This window comes from Sinocyclocheilus grahami, unplaced genomic scaffold, assembly GCF_001515645.1.
Source record: "Sinocyclocheilus grahami isolate Dianchi unplaced genomic scaffold, SAMN03320097.WGS_v1.1 scaffold2190.1, whole genome shotgun sequence".
In the NCBI taxonomy this organism is placed as follows: domain Eukaryota; kingdom Metazoa; phylum Chordata; class Actinopteri; order Cypriniformes; family Cyprinidae; genus Sinocyclocheilus; species Sinocyclocheilus grahami.
This window is the reverse complement of record NW_015507369.1, coordinates 55,184-81,505: the sequence shown is the minus strand read 5'-3', so window position 1 is coordinate 81,505 and position 26,322 is coordinate 55,184. Positions and strand designations below refer to the sequence as shown.

Genomic DNA, 26,322 nt, shown 5'->3' with positions numbered 1-26,322 from the left:
TGATACCATTAAGCATGAAATACATAAAGACTCTTCCAATCATAACAGTGGTACCAATTCAAACCCCCACTTTATCTACCTTTAAACAAGCCAGCAAATAGTGACACAACAGCACATCTCAAGTCACGCCCTATTTTAACCTGGACTATCACGCACACACTTTTAGGTCATTTATTTATTTATTTGTGTATGTATTTATTTATTGTTTTTGCAGGTTTCATCCTCCATACATGACCACAACATCCACCTGTGATGAGCTCCTGACTTCAGAAGACACTGAATTCTGCAAGTAAGACTTCATAATGTTGTCATTCTGTCCTGTGAGAATTTCAATGTGACCAATATCCTATTTTGGTTATTACAGTCTCTAGGTTAATAGTGTATGTGTAATTGTTACTATAGTACTGAACAAAAATTATCTGAGCCAGGCCAAAATGTTTATTGGTTTAATATACTGGACATCCCTGTCTGCTTAGCTACTTAGTATTTCCCTATACTGTATGTCAGTTCCAATATCCACCAGCATTTCTTTTTCCTCTAACATTTTTTTTTCAGTGAATATTCAGTGATTGCAAAATACATAAGTTATATCCATAATCTTAAAATAACTTTAACTTTACTTTGGAGACACATCTGTCTAAATCTGTCAAAACAATGCTCTCATTTAAAGTAAATGTGCGCATGTATTTCTTTGCTCCAAGAGGGCTGTCACTATAATAATTATACTGTAAATTGCTATGGGTAAAAGCATTTGGGAAATGACAGCTGCTGTTTACTGGCTATATATAATTCTTGGGATTCTGCATTATATTTAACATTGTCTTTATGTACATATGTACTATAATTACATAACAGATGCACTGTAAACTATGGGTATTAATGCAGACTTCTTTTTAATATAAAAGTCGCATACTGAATGTAGTAAACAGCTAATATGATAAAAAAAAAAACACCCTGAATGCTTGCTTAAAATACTGTAAAAAAAAATAAAATAAAATCACTATAAAAAATGAACAACATATATGCATGTAAATTCCTTCTAATCTCTTAAATAGGTGTTTTATCCTGCTGGGATTGGTTTGTTAGAATTCCAGTAGGAATCCAATACAAATGTCTTTTAGCGTTCCTTTAGGAGTTTTGGACTAAGGTTAATTTCCAAACCATATTTCCTTAAATGAACTGATTTCAGAAGTCTGGCTTGTAGGCCGGTGTGGGATGTGTAGGACTCCCTCAGAGCGCTGAGTCATGGATGCTTAAGCAGCCGGTCCCACTCAAAACCCACACAGCAAGCCTTACAAATCTAACAACTTACTCACTAGTTCAACTTGCAGTGTAATCATGGGCTATTCACAGTTTATATTAGTGTTTCATGACCTGTCATAGGAAACCATTGAATAATGATGGAGTACTAGACATTCGTACCTGCATTTTTACTCTTTAGGGGAGAATTAAGGGTGATTTACCCTGATCTGGTTGTTGACAAATGCATGATCGTCCCTCAGAGGATCAGAGAGAAGATCAGTAAGGAGTGGGGAGCACCTCAATTACAGCTGCCAAGTGCTGATGAGGTAAGAGAAATTCACTCCATAATCTCATTCTGACCTCTTTCTCACTCTATCAACTAGTGTTCAGCGGTTTAGCCTTTAACCTGCAATTAATAATGGTCCTCTGCCAGGCTAGAATGTGTCATAATATAAACTCGGTGAAGTGTGTGCTAATTTTAGATGTTATAATATATTATCCTATCCTGGTTTAATATGCACACACAGCTGTAAGGAAGCCATGTGTAGGTTGATTTCCTGACAAGTGGCAAATTCATCCACTGATCTGTATGTTCATGATCATGAACATCAACATCATGACCAGACTCACACAGCAATACTGGCTCAATGGCAATGACACACTTCAGCTTTGAAGTGTGAAGTATTGTGTTTCAGTCAAAATAGAAAGGTCTCTAATGCCAATTAAATGGTTCTTATCCACGCCATCTGCTATCATAATTATTTAGGAGATTCTTTGAACTGTATTGCAAATCATATTTTGTATTTCATGTCAATCTGGTGTGTTGATGTTATGTATTGTCTCCATAAGATGGCGCAAGTGTTCCGTAACTGAGGCATATATGTGCTGAAATGAATTCATGTTATAAAGACAAAACTCTTTTTGAGTATGAACATAGAAACAGCATGGACATCTTTCCTGAACCTTAATGTTGCCTTAAAGTTTGTCTTCAGCCATTTATGGCATTTACATGAGTGAGGTTGATTGCACTCAGAGGTAATCAGAGATATTTTTATTATACTTTTTAAATTAAAGTCAGTGTCATATCAGTGCTGCAGTGATTCCATATATATATATATATATATATATATATATATATACAACATTTTGAACCATAACTCATTATGATCAGTATGTGTATGCAGTCTATATGAATCCATTTTCCACATTCCTGATCATATTAAGAAACTATATTTGTTATGTATATTTGCATCAGCATAATTACAATGCATGGTAATATTTGCATTTGGAACTTTTTGGTTTGTCCCAATATCCTTCTCCACAACGTTAAAATAGCTTTCTTTTGAAATCAATATATTGAAATCAATCATATTTAATCAAACCAATGTAATAGTAATAATAAGAAGAAGAATGATGATGATGATGATGATGATGATGGTATGGATCTTTATCTTAAAACTTTGTTTTTAGGCAAACACGTTCTATTAAAAACTAATTATAATAATTGTTTTCAAATTAATTCATATTGTTTAATCAAATAAAAAGGTTTTAAAATCCCTCCTTTTACAATGTAAATATACTCCAAGTTGTCTTTTCAAGGCAACCGTTTTAGATAAAGTAAGAGACAAAGAGGCCATCAATATGACTGAAGAGCCGTTGGACAGCTGTTATATCAGGCAAACTTTGTCCGTCTCGCTAGATTGGTGTATTTGAGTCTAGAGCAGCGATGCAGTGCCAATCATTCTGGTAAACTTGAAATAGAATCAACTGTAGTGGAGAAAAGCAGCAAAGTACCATGCCGTATCTGTAAATTGGAAAGCCACTTCAATTTTAGGAGCTAGTTTATAAATTCCATAGCTAAGCAGTCTGGCTGGAAGATGATCTATCGCCCTCACGTCTCCCAAACCCCAATTGATGTATGGTCGTATTATCTATTATGCTGTCCTACATGATTCTCTTTTATTGCTGGACTTGGTGTCAGACAGCAAAACGGATTACACGTGAGATCAAATCAATACCAACTTTATTTACCGGCCTTTCAAATGTAATTCCCCCTTTTGTGGCTCTGACTCTGATAAAAACATATGGTAGCTGGAGGTCTGCGCTGCGAATATGAGCAGGCTTTTTGGAGAGCGTACGTGTCAGTCCTCGTTCTGCGGTCGGTCTCTCTCCCTCGCCCCCTTGACCCTACCAATCGACACTTCATCACCACGGAAATGAGAGGCCAAGTGGCGACGCAGCGGTCACTGGTTGTCGCTTTACCCCCGCGGTGACACCCACCTCATTACCCTGCTGGAGGCATGCTGGGTAATTGAAACAGAGTGAAATGGGCAGCAGTCCAGCACGTCCGCCTCTCGATGGGCTTTCATTACCCAAAACAAAAGCAAAGGGTCGTGCTAAACAACAGATTTCCCTCCGTCAGCCCTCAAAGTAATGACTCAACCCTCAGCTTGACTTGAACTTGATTTTCACTCGAGCAACCATAATGCTTTAGTGCTACTGCTGTCCAACTGTCTCCAAAAGTCATAACGCTTTCATCAAAGTAATGTGTTTGAGTGAATGTTTTATCATTTGCATACGGTAGGGATAACGGCCTTTGAAATCCAATCGTTTGTTGTGGCGTTGAGGGTGCAAGTGTATTAGAGTCCGTCACATGCACTGTTGTTTACTTCTTCACTCCGCCATTGCATACTATTATACATTAATACATAATTTAGATCTAGCTCTGGCTTTGTCAAGAATATTGTTGACAGTCATTTGAGCACTGTCTTGTAATTCAAATTATTTTTATCTCAGGCCATTATGGAGATAATTACATGTTTGTCTGGCACTTTTGGATGCTGTGTCAAAAATAGTTTGTTTACAGTAATGGTTGATGAACTTCGACTGTTTTAGCACGTCTTTTTTTTTCTTAAATTTGGCAACACGTTTTATAATGATCTAGCATACCTGTTTTTTGTGATATTCTGCAAGTGTATTAGAGTCCGTCACATGCACTGTTGTTTACTTCTTCACTCCGCCATTGCATACTATTATACATTAATACATAATTTAGATCTAGCTCTGGCTTTGTCAAGAATATTGTTGACAGTCATTTGAGCACTGTCTTGTAATTCAAATTATTTTTATCTCAGGCCATTATGGAGATAATTACATGTTTGTCTGGCACTTTTGGATGCTGTGTCAAAAATAGTTTGTTTACAGTAATGGTTGATGAACTTCGACTGTTTTAGCACGTCTTTTTTTTCTTAAAATTGGCAACACGTTTTATAATGATCTAGCATACCTGTTTTTTGTGATATTATACGGTAGGGATAACGGCCTTTGAAATCCAATCGTTTGTTGTGGCGTTGAGGGTGCAAGTGTATTAGAGTCCGTCACATGCACTGTTGTTTACTTCTTCACTCCGCCATTGCATACTATTATACATTAATACATAATTTAGATCTAGCTCTGGCTTTGTCAAGAATATTGTTGACAGTCATTTGAGCACTGTCTTGTAATTCAAATTATTTTTATCTCAGGCCATTATGGAGATAATTACATGTTTGTCTGGCACTTTTGGATGCTGTGTCAAAAATAGTTTGTTTACAGTAATGGTTGATGAACTTCGACTGTTTTAGCACGTCTTTTTTTTTCTTAAATTTGGCAACACGTTTTATAATGATCTAGCATACCTGTTTTTTGTGATATTCAAAATGCAGGCTTAAGTCAGGTAGTAAAATACCATTAGATGCTGGCTTTGTTAAAGGGATGACATTTCTGTCATTATTTACTCAACCTCATGTCATATCAAACCCGTAAGACTTATGCTAGTCGTTCAAACACAAATGAAGATATTATTAATAAAACCTAAGTGTCTTTTGGCCCTCCATTGAATGTCAAATAAATCGAATCATTGATGCTTCAGAGAGTGAGATTGTAAAAGAAAAATAGTCATCTCTTCAGAAGACTTGGATTAAACCGCATATTTCATTTTGTTTGCAATATCTTTATGAGCTTTTTGAAACATTGAAGTTTTGGTGGATTGGAATTTCATTAAACCAGTATTTTGTGTTTCAAAGATGAACAACATGAGAGTGAGTAATGGTAACAGAATAGTACATTTTTGGGTGAACTGTCCCTTTAAACCAGACCTTATTAGGACTAGCCTAGTTTAACAGGCATTAATACTAGAGCAAAAATGTCCGCTTTAAAAGGGGAAGTAATCTTGATAGAATAACTTGAACACCACTGTGCTTTTTAAATTTATTTACTCTCACTCATACAAAAAAGAAAGTGCAACTGGATTTCATAAATGGTCTTTTATAAACGGGATTTGTTATGTACGGAATATTCTTTGGTTTCTCTTGTAATGATACCACATGTTCTCAGTTTGGAGAACAGACTATTGGCAGCATTCTGTGTACCAGCACTTGTGTTGTAACGCTTGTGCCATTTTCCAGACCCACAAATATCCTCGATTCATGCACATCATCAAAATGATTTCTTATCTATGAAAACAAGGCTGTGAGGGATAGAAGTACAGTGCGGTTCAGTGGCTTCTATTGTTGTTTAACAACATACTGAATGTTCAGCTGACAAAATGTCTTTCCAAAACAAAAAAAAGAAGAAAAATCAGTAGACAGACTGCATAAAACTTTTGAATGTTGATAAAAATTATGTGATGTACAGTATAGTAGGACCTTTATATGGTGCTTTCCATTTTTAAAGACTAATAAGTCTGTCCCCCAGAGCCTCATTTTCATGCATATTAAGTTCAATATGGTGTCTGACCAGATTAAGGTCTATACATAATATGGTATGATTTGAGATCTTGGTACTTTTTAAGATCCATATGAACTGATATAAAAATCTGTTTTTTTAAGTTTTGAGAGATTACCAATGTGCTGGCTAATATTATATATTTATACAGTGAAGTGAGTGTGGCCAAGTATGGTGTCCCATACTTGGAATTAGTGCTCTGCATTTAACCCATCCAAGTGCACACACACACAGCAGTGAACACACACACACACCATGAACACACACCCAGAGCAGTGGGCAGCCACTGGAAACATTTTCCACTATAAAGAACTTTTCGTGCAGTGGAAAGGTTCCATGGATGGTAAAGATTCTTCATGGAACCATCAATGCCAGTCAAGTGTCTGTTACCTGGTATATATATATATTTGAGTTGGAAATAATCCCCAATGCTATTCCAATATCGACTAATATTAATTATAAGGTCATTGATTTATCACGCATTCTTGCTTTAAGAGCATCTGTGAGGCTGTGTTTGGCATAGAGCAGCCGGTGATCTCCAACATGCTGCCTGTTCTTACAGATATCTAGAGTGTAGATGTTTATTTCAACGTCTGCATAATCTTGTATTCTGGATGAACGTGCGATCTGGCACACGTTATTTGCTGATCGAGAAGTATTTCGCATACTAGGAATTTTCAGAACTTCTCAGCTCCATCCCATTTCCCCGAGCTCTTATCGAGTGGTATTTTAGGATGTGACTTATTCCTCAGAAATCACGTTAACTTTTTAGGCTGTCGCCCCCTGCAGCTTTCGAAAGTCTCTTTGGCATAGGAACGCAGCGCCTGTGGTTCATATGGGAACTTCTACTGTTTTATTCGGTGCTTAAGAGAGATGAGCATGAGGTTTCTAAACCATTACAGTGATTAGAAAGCGCCTGGATGTGATCTCCTGAGCTAGCTTACTGCGCCGCTAATATCTCTTTTTCTCCCGCTCTCTCTGTGAGAGTGATTTTGTACGCTGTGCTTAAGACCATGCGTGGGGGCGTCGAGAGAGGATTTCAATGTGAACCATCCCTCCCTACTTCCTGCTTTTTTTGGCTTATTTCGGTGAAGCTCTCTGTTCTTTTCTGTTAGCTGCCTGTAATGATGACAGGGGCGGCATCTTCATCGTTAAGCCTGGCAGTGCCCACGGCTGCTAGTCGTTTCAGCGCAGCGCTGCCCACTCACCCACGCTAGCCTTGGCACCAGCGCCATAGCAGTGTGCTATCCGACATCTGAAGGTGGGGTTCCTTTCCGGAAGACCCTGAGTGTCTTTCCCAGGGAAAACCCACTCGTCCACCCATGCAGGATTCCTGAAAGGTCTTTCGCTGTTGGGCCTCTTGAAAGATGGAGGAAGAGAGGGGGTTTGGAGTTAGCTTTTTATACTTGCAGTGGGCGAACCACTTTAAGTTGTCTGTCTTTAAGAGGAAGTGCTGGAGATTCATAGAAAGTCATATAACTGCTGTAAGTGTAGTTTTAAAGTACTACATTTAGTACTTTAGTAATACATTGCATTTTCAGTATCACATTTAAACTGGCTGAAAAAAAAACTGTAATTGCACGTTTAAAAATAAATGCAATAATTTTAACATTTTGAAATACATTAGCTTATATATATATATATATATACTGTATATATATATTAGTTTGTTTCATTTACATATAATTGAACATAAGTTTATCACTGGTCTACAGCTCTGGTTATCATCCATACAACATGAGAAACATAACAAAATGCAATATTAATATTTGTTAATGCACAAAATGTGTATGTAACGTACACATTATTATATTTAATTAATTTAAATGTCATATTTTATGAACAAATGAATCCACATTTTACTCCATTTCCTGTAATGTTCCAGATTCTTAAAAATGAAGCCAGTTAACATGAAGCAGGCTTACAAGATTAAAACTAATTAAAACATGATTGAAAGTCTTAAGTCTTGGTCTTAAATGGACCACCTAAGAAGCTGTTTTAATATAATAATATTTTGTTATATTGAATTAATATATACTATTATTATATTATTTTTCATAATTTTTCTTTTCTCTTTAAAAAGTTTTTTTAACGAACTAAGCAAACATGTGTATTTTAAGTAAATATTTAAAATAATAATAAGTATTATTATTATACATTTAAAATATTAATTAATTAATTATTGTATGTATATAATAAAGCAATGAATTAAACCTTTTTAGAATAAACTAAGCAAAGATGCAACTCAATTTAACAGCCAGTGTTCAGAATTTGAAGAAGAGCAGCTATGACATTTTTGGTAACTTATTGTTCTACAATCATCATGTGATTTTGGAACGACAGGGTGGTAACAGTTCAAAGCAAATGGTCTGCAGAAGGTGTGACTCAGTTGGATAAATACAATTTAGCCTTATGAATGTGTGATTTCTGCTTCAGATTATAATTTTTTTTTTTCTCAAAAATTTAGCATTTCTGGGTGTGTCCAGTTCTGTGAAACTGAATTACCATGCACTGGAATAGAGGCAATTTTAAAATTCCCAATTTTGCCAAACCCTGCCGCCAGATGAGATCCACTACATGAATGAAAGAAGGTCACTGTTGTCTGTTTAATAGTAAATCTGCCATAACCATGTGGGCATCTCGGGCGTGTAGGATTACAGACTCTTATTCAGGATAGAAACCAGGTCTCTCCCTTTCTCCCCAGTGAATCTGTTTGTCATGATAACAAGCATATTGCTTTGACACTGGACCTCATTTATACAGTCATCATCAGGTGCTCTTACACAATGCCTATGAATCACACCGGGGATCTGACACTGCCAACATCTGCTGCTACTCTTTACTAGAGGCGAAGGATTGATATGAATATTCAGTTGAACGCTGAGAGAAGCAATAAGCCACATAATCCTTGTTTCCACACACTCAGATGATTTACATGTTGTATAAGGACTCTCTCAGACTGCATACGTCATGAACGTACAGATTCCATAGCGAGGTTCAGGAAGCGGATCCCGCGGGAAGGGTCAGCGCTGAGATGCTTCTGAACTTTGACCTCATAGTCATTATACATCTCCATCTCCACGTCTTTGGCCTTCTCCATGTACTTTAATTCTGTTTCATTATGTTTCTGTCTTGTTTTACCTTGCTTCATTTTTCTCGATTTTTTGATTTTTTAGACTTTAAAAACCCGTAGTTTTAGGGTTATGGCAAATTTAAGAAAAGGGTATGATGTAAAATAAATATTAAATATTAAATATTCTGGACTAGTTCTAGGTTACTAATCACATTAGTAATGTTGTGTCGTTGATTATGTGACTTGGTCAGATGTTCTTGTTTCCATTGAAGCACAAGATGCTCCTTGGAGAATATGAACATTAGCTCATCATCATCATCATCATCATCATCATCATAATTGTGGAGTTCATTGAGTGCTGCTGTCATTAAATCAAAACAGAGGTGTACCAAATAACATTTTATTATTATTATTATTATTATTGTCATTATTATTATTTTAATCAAGTATAAAGTTGTTAGAATCATCAGTATAAAATTATTATACTGATGATAATATTGTTAATGTAAAAGATCTAATTAGATAGAATCTAAATAGAAGCTTTTTTTACATGATAAACACATGATCGATATTTTTCACAGATTTTTCTCAGTTTTTTACTTCTGTTATCGAATTTACACTTTAGGTTGTGTTGCTTGCATTACTTATACAAAATTGTATCATTCTTTAGTGTAATATTAGTCTCTTACAGTAGGCTGTTTACTTCAGATAATATATGCAGTCAAAAGTTTGAATTGTTATTCCGTTTTTAATAATAATAATAATATATATATATATATATATATATATATAAAAAAAATCATAATGATAATAATAAAAATATTTCCTGACGACCGAATCAGTATATTAGAATGATACTGAAGACTGGAGTAATGATGCTGAAAATTCAGCTTTGCGTCACAGGAATAAATTACATTTAACATTTTTTAATATATTTTTGACTTAGTATATGACAATATTAGGCCACACTTCCAGTTGTATTTTTATTTTACTATATTTACTTATTAGCTCACTGATTGTTCAAGTTATTTATCTTTCAGTTTTTCCATCAGCTTTCAAATGACTAGTGCACTCTTCTAATTGAAACAATGCATCTTTATTAAGATTCTTCATAATGGCATGCTTCTTCACCTTCATTTAAATATCCGCTTTACATCAAACCTAGACCTCAGCAGAGAGAAAAGACAAACAGAGAGACGTCAGACGAGAAGGTATGGGAGACGCATTTGGAAAGATGGAATTACATGGACTTACACCATTAATCTCTCGTTTGTCACTTACAAATCTCATTAAAGTCGAGATTCTACTTTGTGCCTTTTCCCTACACTGACAGATATTTTAAAGTTCAAAGATGCAATAATCCATCAGGCTCGGGAATATGCCTTTGCCGCAGAGGATGCCAGGATAAACATACAGAAATGAAATTTCTATTTATACGAAGCCTGGAAACCGCCGAGCGTTTGCCGGAGAATTGATGCTGCACGGAGCATCGGAGGCCAGGCTCAAGCAGTTAAAGTAATTAGCCTAACACTTGTGTTAACTAGATGGTGGATCATATCTGGCAGAACCGTTGCTGAAATGGGGACAAAATGCCACTCGTCTGCAAGCTGTTTAGAGGGATCTGCCCAATCCCATTTGAGGAGTTGCGTGTAAAAGCAAGCCTGTCAGAAATATGTAATGCCATCTCTAATGTGAATTGTGAGCTGATATTGTTGCAGGCTGATGTTGCCGGGTGTCTGTTTGAGTGGGTGTCTCGTTCACTTAGGTGCAAAGACTGTGACATGCCGTTACAGTGCATTTGATGCCCTGCATGCTGTGATGTTACAAAAGGTTGAAGTAATGTTGCCTTTTTGGCTTTTGGGCCTTCTTGACACTTTCGTTTAGAGAGGACTGGAAATGATGCGAGGAAGATGGATCGGGAAATGACGTGAGCCAAATTCGCACCCGCATTAGCGCCGCTCGACGTACCGGACGACGTGTGCTACCCGCTGGGCCGCGGCTTCGACACGTTACCTTGTTTAATGATCATCGGCGAGCGAATTTAGAACTTCAGTGCTGTTCATAAACTTCTTTTCCCTCAGTACTCCTATAAGAGTTTTCAAGTTTGAAAAAGTTTAGGATTTGCATTCATTTTACAGGAATTAAATGCATGTGTTTCTGAAGATTTGCCGTAATTCTTCCCTACCACCCCCTCCATGCATGTCTGTCCCAGCCCACTGATTCACCTGGTCCTGAAAGAGCCCTGGGGCCTTTTACAAACTTTCACTGTCTCTGTCTTCCCGCCATCCCCCTTTTCTCTTGGCAAAGATATTGTTTCCACAGATAAACACGAGAGAACAAGAGAAGCTTGGCAGATCCGTAGTTCTGTGGGAACTGTGAGAAAGAAGGGACAGTGTATTTAATGAGCCGTGTGTAATCTTCTTTTCTGTGAGACTGCATTCATATCAAAGTCACTTGCAACTTTCTAACTTTTGCAACTTCTGAAACTTGATTTAACAACATTTGCCTTTTTTTTAGTGTTGTAGGTCCATTTTACTCAATGACACTAGAATGGAGAGAAGTGGAGAAATGGAGCATGATGCAGTCTACACTTTAACTCAAACTTGAATTTCCTGCGTGAGCACCACAGCTCAATGTCTCTGGTGCTTGTGCACTAACTGTTAAGCTTTGTTTTTTGAATCAATGATTATTCTCATCAGTAATAAGATCAAAGTGTGGACCTTTTTTCAAAGTGTTTAAGAAATGTTTACTTTAAAATGAATTAAAATTCATTACTTCCTTTCCCCTTCCTTTCCACTTTCTTCTTTCTTTCTTTCTTTCTTTCTTTCTTTCTTTCTTTCTTTCTTTCTTTCTTTCTTTCTTTCTTTCTTTCTTTCTTTCTTTCTTTCTTTCTTTCTTTCTTTCTTTCTTTCTTTCTTTCTTTCTTTCTTTCTTTCTTTCTTTCTTTCTTTCTTTCTTTCTTTCCTTCCTTCCTATCTTGGTTTCCACTTATTCATTTCGTATACTTCCATTCCACTTTCTGTATTCCTTATTTTCCTCTTCCTTGTCATTTCCACTTCCTTCCTTCCTTCCTTACCTACTTCCTTCCTATCTTGTTTTCCACTTCCTTTTCTACTCCCAATCCACTTTCTTCCTTCCTATCTTGTTTTCCACTTCCTTCCTTTTCCTACGTCCATTCCACTTTCTTCATTCCCTCCTTCCCTCTTTTCAGCTTCCTTATTTCCTACTTCAATTCCAATCTTCCTTCCCTACTTTTTTCACTTCCTTTCTATCTTGGTTTACACTTTCTTTACTACTTCCATTCCACTTCCTTCCTTCCTTCCTTTTCCTACTTCCATTCCACTTTCTTCATTCCTTCTTTTCCTCTTCCTTTCCACTCTTCTCCTTCTTTCCTTCCTATCTTGCTTTCCACTTATTTCCTTTCCTACTTCTATTCCACTTCCTTCCTTCCTTCCTCTTTTCCTACTTCTATTCCACTTTCTTCATTCCTTCCTTTTCTCTTTCTTTAAACTTCTTACTTCAATTCCATTCTTCCTTCCCTACATCCATTTCACTTTATTTCTTTCTTTTTTGCTTTCCACTTCCTTTCTTTCCTACTTCCACTCCACTTCTTTCATTTCTTCCTTCCTTCCTTCCTTCCTTCCTTCTCTTCTGTCCTTCCTTCAGGGTTACCATTTTCTCTTTTTCTTTTCCTGCATATATTCTGTTGTTGGTTACATTTTTTAGTACTTACTGGGCATGTTGTTGTTGATGTTGTTTTGTGGTCATTATGAGCTGAATCTGATTTTCATTGGCAGCAACCCAGCTGGTTAGATATTGTCTTTTTGATCAGAGCAAATAAGTATACTAGATATGCGCATGGCACATATCACACTTGAACATAACTCACTTATGTTTTAGATTATCGTGATATCATCTCTTGTGCATTTTACCAGGTGGTTGGGACAGGGAAAATTCTCAGTATCTTAAGAAATGTGAAGGGAATGTGAATTCAATAAACATGTTCATATGCTTCAGATTTTGGATCCCAGAAGCAAGCTGAAGAGATCCTCTTGATGGTTATATCTTTAATTGCGAAATTAACTGTGATTGATCTTGACTAGCTTTGTGCCTTGAAGAGAATGTGGTTGACGATAAGACCCAGCAGTCATCACGACCCTGTCATGTCTCTGATCCTGCGCTTTGGAAGTAACGGAAATGTTATGCAAATCATTTCTTAATCCTTTTATGTTATGTTGTTCCATTTCTCTCTTTCATTTTTCACACTCTCATATTTTTGCTACGGCATCTGTACATTTTTAAGCAATGTTCTACCGTCACAAACTCTTTGGCCACTTGCTGCAGTCGGTTGTCATTTCGTGTCCTCAAAAAAATAAGTTTTGTTGATTGCATCACCAAGAAAGCTCACCTATAACAAAACACTTGATCTGTTAACTATAACATGAGAAACAGTAGTATAGTTTATTCTGTATTCAGCAGGCTGCGTGTGTACTTACTTTCACAGGAATACGGCAAACGTAGTTCAGAGCTCACCATCTTTAAGACCTCTTTGACAAAAGCTGAAGAAGACAACCAAGCCTAATTCTGGAGAGAGCGTAGAGATAGCAGATTGTGACCTATGTCTGCCGGTAGCTTTTTGTTGTCCTAAGGGTTGGTGTTTAGAAATAATAGGAAAGAAGTGGGACGGTCTTACATCCAAGAAGCTTAAAATGCAAAATCTCGAATAAGCCCAATTTTCCTCAGCCAATGGCATCACGTTTCGGAAAGGTTTTTGTGTTGATCATCCCAAACTGACTCACGCATATCCAACCCTCCCCTCGCAAAATAAAAACACTAGAGGTTTATGTGGCTTTTCAAAAAAATGTATCTAGACATTTATCCACTATAATCTTCTTAACATATTAAAGTCATTTGCATTACCCTGAAGTGACTGAGGTTTTTCACCGCTTCTCTCCCCCACAATACACAAGGACTTGGAACACCATGTGGACATTTTGTCTGTGAAAAGAACACAAGTGGGCATAAGTCAACTTACTTCCATGTGCATTTGCCTTATCCGGCTGGGTAACTCTTTTTTAATGTATTGTCTTCTAAAGCGTTCGCCAACTGTTGCACCATTTTGTTTTTTTTTAAAGCTTTATCATGCATGAAAAAAAAATACATTAACACTGGATTTTAGCTGTGATTATATTCACAATAGAGCATGGCTTCACTTCTATAAAATCCATGCTAAACAATAAAAATATTTAAAAAATGGTGTATTATGTGTTAGCACTTGGAATGCTTTATTGACCCATCAGAAGTCAGGAATGGAATTGTCCATTTACAGTATATTAGATTTCCATTAAAATCCCTGCCACCTACCTGTGCCATTTTAAGCATTTTTTTGGCATGATGTTCATATATTTAGACTCTGATCATATTTTGACAAACACATGGGGCTTAACTGCAGGTCATGGTTAAGCTGTTAGATCCAGTGTCATTTAACTTGGTAGAGATGATGTTAAACTTTTCTTTTCATTGAGGGAATCTTTAGTGACAGTAATAATATGTTTGTGAGGGCTCAGCCCTTTTGTGCTGACAGCTAAAAGGCCAGAGTCAATCGCAGTAAGCGTTTCGGTGTCTGCTTCGCTCAAACTGTTGCTTCAACTTAGCAACTGTCGCCTAACCGACTACTTTAATATGCTGAGATTGTTGCACTTTGACTGTGTGTGTGTGTGTGTGTGTTTGGAGGAATTGGCTTGGTTGCTGAATAACCATAATTCTTCATAGATTAGCATATTTAGAAAATACAGTACATGATGTTTGTGAATCACTTTTCAACTGTAATCATAATGACTGCGTCTTGGAACTTAATAAAGGATTCCTGACACTCACAGTCTCTCTCGCTCTCTCTGCAGTTTCATGAATCAGTGAGTTAAACGAGATATGTTTTCTTTAATGATCTGGTACATTGTGTTTTTTAAGGGCAGCAGACACATGTACAGTAGCCATGTCTGATGCTCAGAGTCAGCACTATTCTTTTATCAAAGTCAGTGTTATTAAATAATAGTGAAAGATGCCATATATATAACAGCTCTATAATATGCGTTTAGTCACTGTGAAAAAGAGTAATGGGATAATTTAAGACAATATAAAATGTCATTTGCAATCCATTTATAGTCATTCCTATGCCCTATATTTTGATGTCCCCATCATATAATATTACTTTATACTAGACAAATAAAAAAAAGTCCACAATTGTTAAAGTTGGAAATCATATTACTTGATTTTCTTTTACCACACCCTATGACAATTAAGTAAACAGCTATATTTTAAATTATTTCAGCATTTTGGTTGTATTGGCTGTTGTCATTATAGTTGTGTCCCTGGGTGTTCAGCAAATTCTTACTTGAGAAACTGACAGTTTATTAGGAATATTGCAGGTGTTTCTTCATTTTTTCCTACTTTCTCTAATCGTAATGATTCATACAAAAAGTTTTCTTAGCAGTATTACTTCAATTAATAATCTATTTATTGCTTTTTCCTGTGTCCTCAATTTAACTTTTTTGTGTGTGTTATTTGCCTTCATTATGACAGGACAGTAGCTAGACAGGAAGCAAAATGTTATTGTGAAAGGTCTGCAAGCCAGGACTCGAACTCGGGGACACCCGAAGTGCAGTGGCCCTAGATGTCGGCATGCTGCCCACGAGGCTATTGGCACCGATCTCAACATTACTTTTTATCCAGTTAGGCTTTTCTAGTCTAAAAAAGACAGTTCCTTAATGACATAATTTTCCAGGACATGGCATCATTTTCAGTATTATCAATGGATTTTATAATTCAGTAACCTCTAAAAAATGCTGGGTTGTTTCAACCCAACTTTGGGTCAAATATGGACTAACCCAACCATTGGGTTCAATTTTTACATAAAATTTTTAAACCAAAAGTTGGGTTAGTCCATATTTGACCTAAAGTTGGGTTGAAACAACCCAGCATTTTTTAGAGTGTATGATAATATCAAAATTTCTAAAAATAAAAATGGCTTCTGGACGTCTGCTGTATAGGGTTGTGACAGGGAGGAAATTTTCCCACCGGTTAATCGACGTGTGACAACACCGGTATCACAGTGGGGGCGGGGCGTTCCCTCTTTTACTCGCTTTCCTCCACTTTTAAATAGCTTGTAAAAGTGGCGTGCACATTTTACATTCACTTTCAAAATTGGCAAAATTGCATTGAGTAGCCGCGTTCAGTTTTTAAATGTAGTGTCTGTTCTTTTACTGAACTAAATGATTTTTATCACTATTCAAAATGACGGCGGGGGTCGGTGCCGGGGTGGGCAAGTGACGTAACCGGTGTTGCGGCTTAATACCGGTATCACCGTCAGCACCGTCTATCGCGGCAAGCCTACTGCTGTATCATTTTATAGAGATTTTATATAGATTTGAATAGGTACTGTGTGAAAGGAATGGCCCATTTATTTCAGTAATGTGACAACAGGAAATAATGTATGCTGAGGCGGATATGATTTTATGCTTAATGATTTGATCGGGTGAGGTTCAGCATGCTAGGTTAGGATATTATTTGTTAGTTTAATTGTTCCCCACATACTGTATGTGGCCAAGGTAACTGTACTTGTAACTGTACTGGAGTAATGTCTGCTAAGAATTCAGTTTTGCATCACGGGAACAATTTACATTTAAAAAAAAGTATTCAAATAGAAAACAGTTATGTTGAATTGTAATAATATTTCACAATATTATTGATTATTTTAAACTATTGATTATTTTAGGTAGGGTATAAGTATTTAAGTAATTAATAGCTACAGAATAAAGATGAAGCCTTATGCTTGAAGACTTTAGCTAAATTCGTATGCTTGATTTTATTATCAAACAGCATTCATTTTGCATTCTACTTACCTAAAAAGTGTTAAAGAAAGCCCCTAAACCAAGAGCAAGAAGTGCTAGAACTACTACAGTCTTGTGATTGTTTTCCTTGCCTTCATCGCAAGTCTGCAAACTGGATCTGTATTGTTCGAAATGGTACAGTAAAACTTGATCACCTAAAACGGATGCTTCTTTTTCACACAACTATAATGTGAAGAAATCGATTGCGACTGAACGTTCTTGTACGCTTTTCTCGATAACCCTCAGACACCCTTTCCCTGCCAAAAAGGAGCTCTTAATTTGATTTCCAAGACTTTCTATGTTTTGCGCAAATTCCCAAGTAAGAAAGAAGGAGGGAGAGGAAAGATTCCCGAGCACTGGAGAGGGAAAGTGAGAATAACTGGATGGTGTTCTGTGTGTGCAGGAATGTGGATTTCTCCCTTCCGTAAAATCCTAATTGTGCCTGGAAGGGCTGCTAGTATGTAGGGTATCTCAGCTCAGCTTGGCTCAACAGGATTTGTTCTTCTCCGTGTGTTTGTTGAGTGTTTTCTTTCAGCGCGAGATGCGGATGTAACCCTTTCACAGTGTGAGGAGCCGAGTGCTTGTGTTTGCCGCTAGGCTGATTCCTGGCTCTCTGCTGTTTTGTGCCGAATGTATTCAAACTCTGCTTTTAAAAACACATTTTTACCCTGAGAAATGTGGCTGAGGTTATTGTCCCGTAACTTGCCTTGACAGAGAAGCAGATCCCAGATGCTTCTGAGAATGCAATGAGTTTATGGACCTCAGGCATCTGTTGAGACCTTTCGAGAAGGATGAGAGGGAGCCGAGAAACATGAGATGAGGGAAAGTGGTCGCTCTGTTGATGGAGAGGCTTACTGGCTGCACCTGTGTTCAGACAGCTACATAATTGACTTCGGGCTTTTGTTGGAAGCATTATGAGAATCTCAACATGAGACCCAACCAACAAATTTAAGGACTAAATGCAGAAAACGTGGCTGTTTGGAGTCGTATATGTCTGGTTCGCGTTGCCAATCAATAGGTGTGTCTTCTCAAAGACCTGTAAAGTAATGGCCCTTTTTTGTCTATGTAAATCCCACTTAATCCGATATCTGGCTGTGGCGCAAAAAGCGTCACGTATGTCATGTTTATTTCACTCAGGTGGTCCAAAATGGGATTGTGGCTCTGAGCTGTTGGGCCATGATGGATGGGTTTATACATACAGGATATTGTGTACAGACATACAGCATAAAACAAAACAAACATCAACCAGCAGCGTGTTTAAATACTAGCTGTTCTCCAGATCTGTGTGATAAATCCAGAAATGTTACATTAAGATGTTAATCTAATGCGCCACAGTGGGACCTTCAACTGGCTGGCCAAGCACAGTTTTGAACCAGTCAGTTCAATATCAAGATTCAGAAGTCTTTCGGATCTCATGGAGCAGTAATGTTTCACTCCAGACCCCCTCTAGGCTAAAGCCTAATAATTGTTCAGAGGGAAAATGTAACAAATACAAGTATTTGACATGTATGCCATTTTGAAAACAACATGCGCATCTCTTCGATTCTTGGATTTAACATTGTGACATTTTATGAGATGGGAGCAAAAATTATATTTCGATGCATTCATTTGCATTCCCCAGAGAAACTTTGCATTTTGCTCGTAAAACTTTTGTGATGGAAACAATATGAGAACGAGAACATTTGCGTTCCCCTGAGAAACTTTGCCTTTTCTTGCAAAGCATTTGCATTCTTTCGCAAAAGTATTCCATTCCCCAAGGAAACTGTTTTCTCACAAAACATATGCATTTCCCCGCAAAACATCTGCATTCTGTGGACGCGCGTTCACGACAGTATCATGACGCGAGCATGTGGCGACGCCACAAAGGCGACACAAATGCTCATCCAAAGTGACAAAGTAGAAATGAAAATGTGGACTAAAGTCGATATTTTTGTTTTCTTTGCGCAAAAAAGTATTATCGTAGCTTCGTAACTTTACAGTTGAACCACTGATGTCACACGGACTACTTTGTCGATCATCCTGGTACTTTTCTGGACCTTGAACGTAGTAGTTACCTTGCTGTCTATGGGAGGGTCAGAGAGCCCTCAGATTTAATCAAAAATATCTTAAATTGTGTTCTGAAGATGAATGAAGGTCTTACGGGTTTGGAGCAACATGAGGGCAAGTAATTAATGACAGAATTTTGATTTTTGGGTGAACTAACCCTTTAACTAACATGAACAAACAATGAACAAAACATTTATTACTTATTAATGTCAGTTAATGAAAATACAGTTATTCATTGTTAGTTCATGCTAATTCATGTTAACAAATACAACTTTTGATTTTAATAATGCATTAATAAATGTTGAAATTAACGTTAGCTAAGATCAATAAATGCTGTAGAAGTATTGTTCATGCTTAGTTCATGTTAACTAAAGTAGTTAACTAATGTTAACTAATGAACCTCATTGTAAAGCGTTACCATTGTTTTTTACTTTTTTTTTTTTTTTTTTCCTTGCTAGCCTGTGCAAGTGATCTTCTTTTGGGGTTTGGACTTTAAATCTGATTGAATGAATCTCATTGAAGCCATTGTAAAATAGTCAACGTACGCACACTATGATTGTGAATCAGTTCAGTTCTACATTAAAGCACAAAATGCTAAAACTCTAAACTGCCAACAGTTAGGTTAGTAAATATCATTACTTGGTGAATAAGTTGTTTATCGTAGTTATGTTAACATCAACAAACTGGTCATAATCTAATTATCCAAATTAGATCCCTTGTACTCAAATATCTGCGGGATAAGAGGAGAGAGCTACCCAAAAGATAAGAAAAAGGTCCAGGAGGAGGAGATAACTGTCCCGCAGCCTTGTAACCATGGGTGTGGTCACATGTGTCAGCATTATTTGTGTCGTTTTATCAGTGCTGAGGGCAGAGCGGGTGTCTTTACAGCGGTGAAAAGGACAAACCCTGCGACCAGAGAACCTGCACGAGTGCTGATAACACTCACTATTGTGACATCATTACCGCCAGACCACATTACGATATTTATATCCTCTTACCTACTACTTTCCCATTCTCTCTTCTCCAATCCTTCCTTTCTCTCTTTCTCCATGCCTTACAAACCTTTCCCCCCTGCTCCTCCCACTTAATTATTATGTTTTTTAGTTCCTTCTCTCCTTTGCTTCCAATATTCGTTCTTTTTTTTGGATCTGCACAAAATAAACGCACAAATCTTGAGGTTAATTAAAGTAATTTCATTTCAGTAGGATAAAATATACTATGCCTGCTGTCTATTAATATTTCTTGGAGTTTTATGCTTTCAGCATAATGTAATACAAAGTGAATAATCACAAAATGTGGAGTTATAATTTGATTTGACTTGCTCAAAAGTTGCTCTTTCATGGCTCACTAGGGGTTAATGACATATAAGAGTTTTAAAAATCAATTTTAAAACATATTTTCCAGGGTTTTTGTACTTTATATTCATGTGTCATATTGTTTTGCAATTTCAATTTAAAGACTTTGATGTTACATTAAAGCTTCAAAAAAGTTATTTTCCTTACACCTTCAATACATCTTAATTGCTATTTAAAAAAAAAAAGTAAATTAAATATTTTTTTCAAAGTAAAAAGTGCATTATTAATTATTAATTTATAAACTGAGGAACTATACACCAATGACATTTTACAACCACAACTAACCTTGCCTTATGATAAATTCAGTTTATCTGACATTTTTAATAGAATTATTGACATTGACACCATCATGGAGGTTTGCAACATGTTTTTATTTATTTTTTTATAATAATAATCAATACAAATAAGCAGTAAGTAATTTTATCATTTTTTTCTATGAAATATTAAAACATTATGCCAAAATATTTTTTCCTTAAACTGTATTATTATATAAATGCATAAAAGTTTATTTTTCTTTATTACAATAACAAGGCAATTGTATCACTGTTGTATCTCCATTTAAATCCACTTCTATCTAGGAAAAGCAATTGAGACGTTAATGAGCTCTAATTTGAGATTTTTCTATCTTCTGTGCGAAGTGCATTTGGGTACAGCATGTTTCCCAGGCGGGTAAATGTATGCGTTCTATGTTCTGTGAACCTCCATCTGTTCTGTTTGAATCTGGGCTGAGTTGGCTGTGAATGATGGCGATGGTGATGGTGTTTCTGACGTCTTGAGTAGGGCCGAGTCTTAGCGAGTCGCGAGGGGTCCCTGACGCTAGCTCTCGCGGATCAGCGAGGTGCCGTTTGTCAGACTGGTGGGCTGGTGAGAGCGGCACACAGACGGCCCTCATCTGCTGTAGATACGTCAAAGAGAGCCTTGGAAGCTTGTAACCCTGCATGTGTTTAGACCCTCGAATGCTGCCGTACTAGCACCTTGTGGCTGAAAGGTGACTGTAAGATTGTGGGTGTAATGTAGATGTAAAAGGCCCATTTTGTTGTAAACACCTTCTAGAACTTCTACACTCTCAGAAAATGAGGTATAAAAGCTGTCACTGGGGCAGTACCTTTTCAAAAGGTACACTTTTGTTTACCAATATGGACCCTTTAGGTACAAAAGTATACCTTTTGAAAAGGTACTGCCCCAGTGACAGCTTTTGTACCTTTTTTATTAATCACCCTGACAGTTGTAACTTTATGTGCTCCAAAATATGTAAAACAATAAAAAGTAAAAACATATTCATCATAGAACAGAAGTAATCAGTTGTAAACAATGGCTGAATTGAGGAAATAAATATAATTTAAATATTATGCTGAACTACTTTGGCATACAGTATTTTAATTAAATTAGTTTAATTATATATATATATAGACACAGAATACAGCTGACACAGAATAGCATACGCTGTTTATGTTCAGTGGATATTCTCCAAATCAGTCATTATTTTTGTTTTCTTTACATACAAAAAGTATTCTCAAGCTTTGTAAAATTACAGTTGAACCCCTGATGCCACATGGATCATTTTACTGATCTCCTTGCTACGTTTCTGGACTTTGATCGTGGTAATTACATTACTGTCTATGGGAGGGTCTCATAATTCATCAAAAATCTCTTAATTTGTGTTCCGAAGATGAACGAAGGTCTTACGGGTTTAGAACGACATGAGGGTGAGCAATTAATGACAGAATTTTCTAACCCTTTAATCCCAATATTTATTTTACATATTCAAAACATACAGTTTAATAGAAAGTGAATATCAGTCTTTTTATATTATCGTTCTTGCACATCCCTTCATAAATATTCAATACTTCTGTTATCTAGCTATAGATGTGTCTCAGAAAGTATGGTTAAATCAAATAAAGTGTGTTTACTCTAAAACGCACAGCATTTGTCCATCTTTCCTTAACAAATTTGTAGATATATAATATGCAGTGTTTATTGCATAAACATTTTAGTTGACTTTTTAAAATGATTAGCTCCATTTTTTTATATAAAAAATCAAATGAAGAAAAAAGCCTCACTGCTTGTGATTTTGTTGTGGCAATAATAATTGTGCCCATCTTTGTTGGCGAACACATGAACGTCTATTAACACAAATATTAACATAAGTTTGTTTCAGACTAGCATTATCTCTTTTGGCAGATGAGAACGATGAAAGTCTCGGGTCAACTTAAGGCTTTCAAGCTAAGGCTTTCTTAGCCAGACCATTTTCATCTGTCATGTTGCACTGGCAAACCAAATCAGAAATCTCAGGCTCGGCCCTTGCCAGTGGGAGAGCCATTTTGGTGGGTGTCCACGAATGGCGTCAATGTCATCATCCCACACAGAGGAGTGCAAAGAGGACATGACTATTGAGCGGCAGTAAAATTTCCCTTTTATGACAGTCATTCTCACATGCAGCCAACATTAGTAGCCATAATTAATCCTGATAGGGAAGAAATTCATGGAAGGGATGTGTTCTGTGGTGATACATGCAGTGCCTGTGAATGCTCGTGTTAGCGTTAGCAGCGCTGATGGGCTAACAGGAGAGGTGTCAGAATCCGTTCGAGAGACTTTCTGTGTTTCTGAGGACAGCCCGGCAATCTGGTACTTAAGATTCAAACCATTTCAATGAGCTCGCTTCCTTCCCACATGAAAATATAGATATTAGCCCTAGTATTGCTAGGTGTATACAATGAACATAATATTTTGGTTGAAGGTTGTGTAAAGTGTTTTTATTATTTAAGTGTCTAATTTTACTTGATCTTTTAAAATAAATGAGTTCATTGTACTATGAACGGAAACTGTAACTTTCATAAATCAAAACTTCTTCCCAGTCTATAAAGATTGATTTAAATTTGGAAAACTTCTTTTGAGAGAAGAAAGCCAAATTCATAAACCCATGACGGGTGTCTTGAAACTGATTAACGAATCATGTGAGGTAACAAGGAGGACGTAGGATCAGTATTATTCCTGAACTCCAGAGGAGCTAAAGATAAAATGTGGGAAAGCCTGACAAACCTTGTGCTGTTCTGGATGTGTGTAGCACCTGCCGCTCTGCAGATCCTTCTGAAGGATCCCAGCGTGGATGACGTTTAGTTTTAACAATGTCCCTGGTCATTTCAAAATGATAACAATTTGGGTGGCACCTTTGTTTTTTGAGTTTGTAATGCAGGCTTTTGGAAGATATTATTATAAAATGATGGGGCAGCTTTAAACTATGTCAAGTCTTAGGATCAGAGATAGGGTGGAAAGTGATCATAGAAAACTAAATTATGAATGATTTGGGTGCAAAAAAAAACTAATTGGACCTCAGGATTTGTATTTTATTTTATTTATGTCTTTATTTATTTTTAATTCACTAATTTATTTATTTATTTATTTTAAGTGAGAGAAAAAGATAAGTGTTAATGGAAAATTGGGGGGAATGGTCTCAGGAAATGTCCCATGCCAAATATAGTGTTATATTAATATTATTTGTAAACTATTATAGTTTCTTATTCCTATTTTGAATTAGCTTAATTTTTGTATTTTCAGTTTTTAATGCATTTGTCATTTTTATTATTTTTTGGGGGGGGAGGGAATATTTCTGTTTGCTACATTTTTTTTCCCTTTTTTGTACTTTTAGTACTTCATAACACATAAACTTTTATTTAAGTGACATTGTGTCCACAACATTTCCCATTTTTAAGTTTTTTTAATTTCATATTTATATTTGTATTATATTATATTTTTAGAAGTTTTTGTTAATATTAACAATAAAACACTATTATTTTTTTACAGTGTATTATTATTATTATTATTAAATATTTAACATGTTATTTATTTATAGTCTTATTTCAATTATTTCATATTAACAATAACAACACTAGCCAGATGCCCAAAACAATAGGCCACAGCAGCAATATTTCCATCTAGAGGATGACTCCTTTTGTTTTTCTTGGTAATCTAGTGAATGTTCCAGCTACATGTTCTTCTTGATGAAGATGAGAGAGCTGTTAATCTAACTTCTTATGAAGAAAGGTAAATTAATGAGGACTACTCACTGCTTTGAGATGACTGTAGCATTAATTTAATTTACATCGTAATGCTAAGTGACAGCAATTAGTGAATATGTAGTATAATTACAGATCTTACGGAAATCTAAGAAGTGAGATTGAAATGCTTAATCATTTTCTTTAGCATAGAAGCAGAAACGCACACGACACATATGAACTTGTTGTACTTTTGCATGTATTTCAGCTGCAGAAATATGTTCCTGCCTCTGAGCCAAAAGACTGAGAGCTGACCAGATTGGAAAGGTGGGTTACGCTGAACTGAAACGCATCTCACTATTAATTATCTGTCTAGAAGTTCTGCACTTACAATGTAAATGCGCATCTTACTGTATCCATTAGCACAAACAAAAAAGTGTTGCCTTGGAAACCACATATAGCTGCCTGAAGTCAAACTAAAATCCCATTTCCAATATGTGTTTATATTTAGAATATTCTCTCAAAGGGAGCTGCGTATCAAATGCCTTTTAGAGACCTCGCTTAATTGTCTTCAGGCGTTTTGCGCTTTGGAATCGTAGTGTTCTTTGTAATGTACAACTTTGGGAGAGTGGCAGAGAAATGGGCAGCCTTTTGAATGCATCTTTTTAGCAGTGCTGTGTGTGAGCGAGTGTTTCTGATGGTTTGTGCTCGTATGTCAGTCGGAGTGTGTGTGTTTCCATGTGTGTTTGGGTGTAAGCGTATGTGTGATTTGTGTCTATGATTGTGTGTGTGTGTGTGTATGTGAGTCTTTCTCTGCAGATTCTTGGCAGTGTGAGTGTGCGGAATGTTTGGCAGTGTTCAGGATTAGCATGATTATTGAGTAGTCTCTGTTCTCTTACATATATTATCTGCCTGTGCCGATCACTCAGCTTACCCAACCAGCCGTGTCTCCATCTAGCAGAAAAAACAGTCCATCTGTGCCATTTGCTTTTTTGTTACACACTTTATAATGCCAGATTTATTGTGACATGCTATTCATACAGTTTTAATCTCAAGCAAATCAAAGCTACTTGTACATTTGCTTTGATCATAAGATCTTAGAAAATTGGTTTTATTATCATGCATTCCAATATACCGTAATATATATTTTATACATGTGGGGAATGGCATTAGGAAATGTCCAAAGCCAAATTTTAGTATTATTTATGAACTATTATAGGATTTTATTTTATATTTTTAATTTTAAATTCAGTTTAAGTTAACTCAAGCAATTTAATTTATTTAAATTTTAATTTATTTATCATTTTTTGGCTTAATAATGTGGCCAGTTTTTCTGAGATTGAGTTAATTGATGACAATTACATTTTAGTTTTTGCTTCAAATACACTGAACAAAATTATAAATGCAACACTTTTGTTTTTGCCCCCATTTTTCATGAGCTGAACTCAAAGATCTAAGACTTTTTCTATGTACACAAAAGGCCTATTTCTCTCAAATATTGTTCACAAATCTGTCTAAATCTGTGTTAGTGAGCACTTCTCCTTTGCCGAGATAATCCATCCACCTCACAGGTGTGGCATATCAAGATGCTGATTAGACAGCATGATTATTGCACAGGTGTGCCTTAGGCTGGCCACAATAAAAGGCCACTCTAAAATGTGCAGTTTTACTGTATTGGGGGCTCCAGGGGGGTCCGAAAACCAGTCAGTATCTGGTGTGACCACCATTTGCCTCACGCAGTGCAACACATCTCCTTCACATAGAGTTGATCAGGTTGTTGATTATGGCCTGTGGAATGTTGGTCCACTCCTCTTCAATGACTGTGCGAAGTTGCTGGATATTGGCAAGAACTGGAACACGCTGTCGTATACGCCAATCCAGAGCATCCCAAACATGCTCAATGGGTGACACGTCCGGTGAGTATGCTGGCCATGCAAGAACTGGGATATTTTCAGCTTCCAGGA

At 36.5% G+C, this 26,322-nt stretch overlaps 1 protein-coding gene across 1 annotated transcript in view; it reads left to right on the top strand.

Annotated features, from left to right (window-relative positions):
• Positions 1-228: 228 nt before the first annotated feature.
• LOC107574349 (phosphatidylethanolamine-binding protein 4-like) overlaps positions 229-26,322 on the top strand; it is a 68,630-nt gene continuing 42,536 nt past the window's right edge. Inside the window, exons 1-2 of the mRNA XM_016260788.1 lie at positions 229-289; positions 1,442-1,568. Of these exons, the coding sequence (XP_016116274.1) occupies positions 231-289; positions 1,442-1,568 (186 nt within the window). The 5' untranslated portion in view covers positions 229-230. The remainder of the gene's footprint in view (positions 290-1,441; positions 1,569-26,322) is intronic.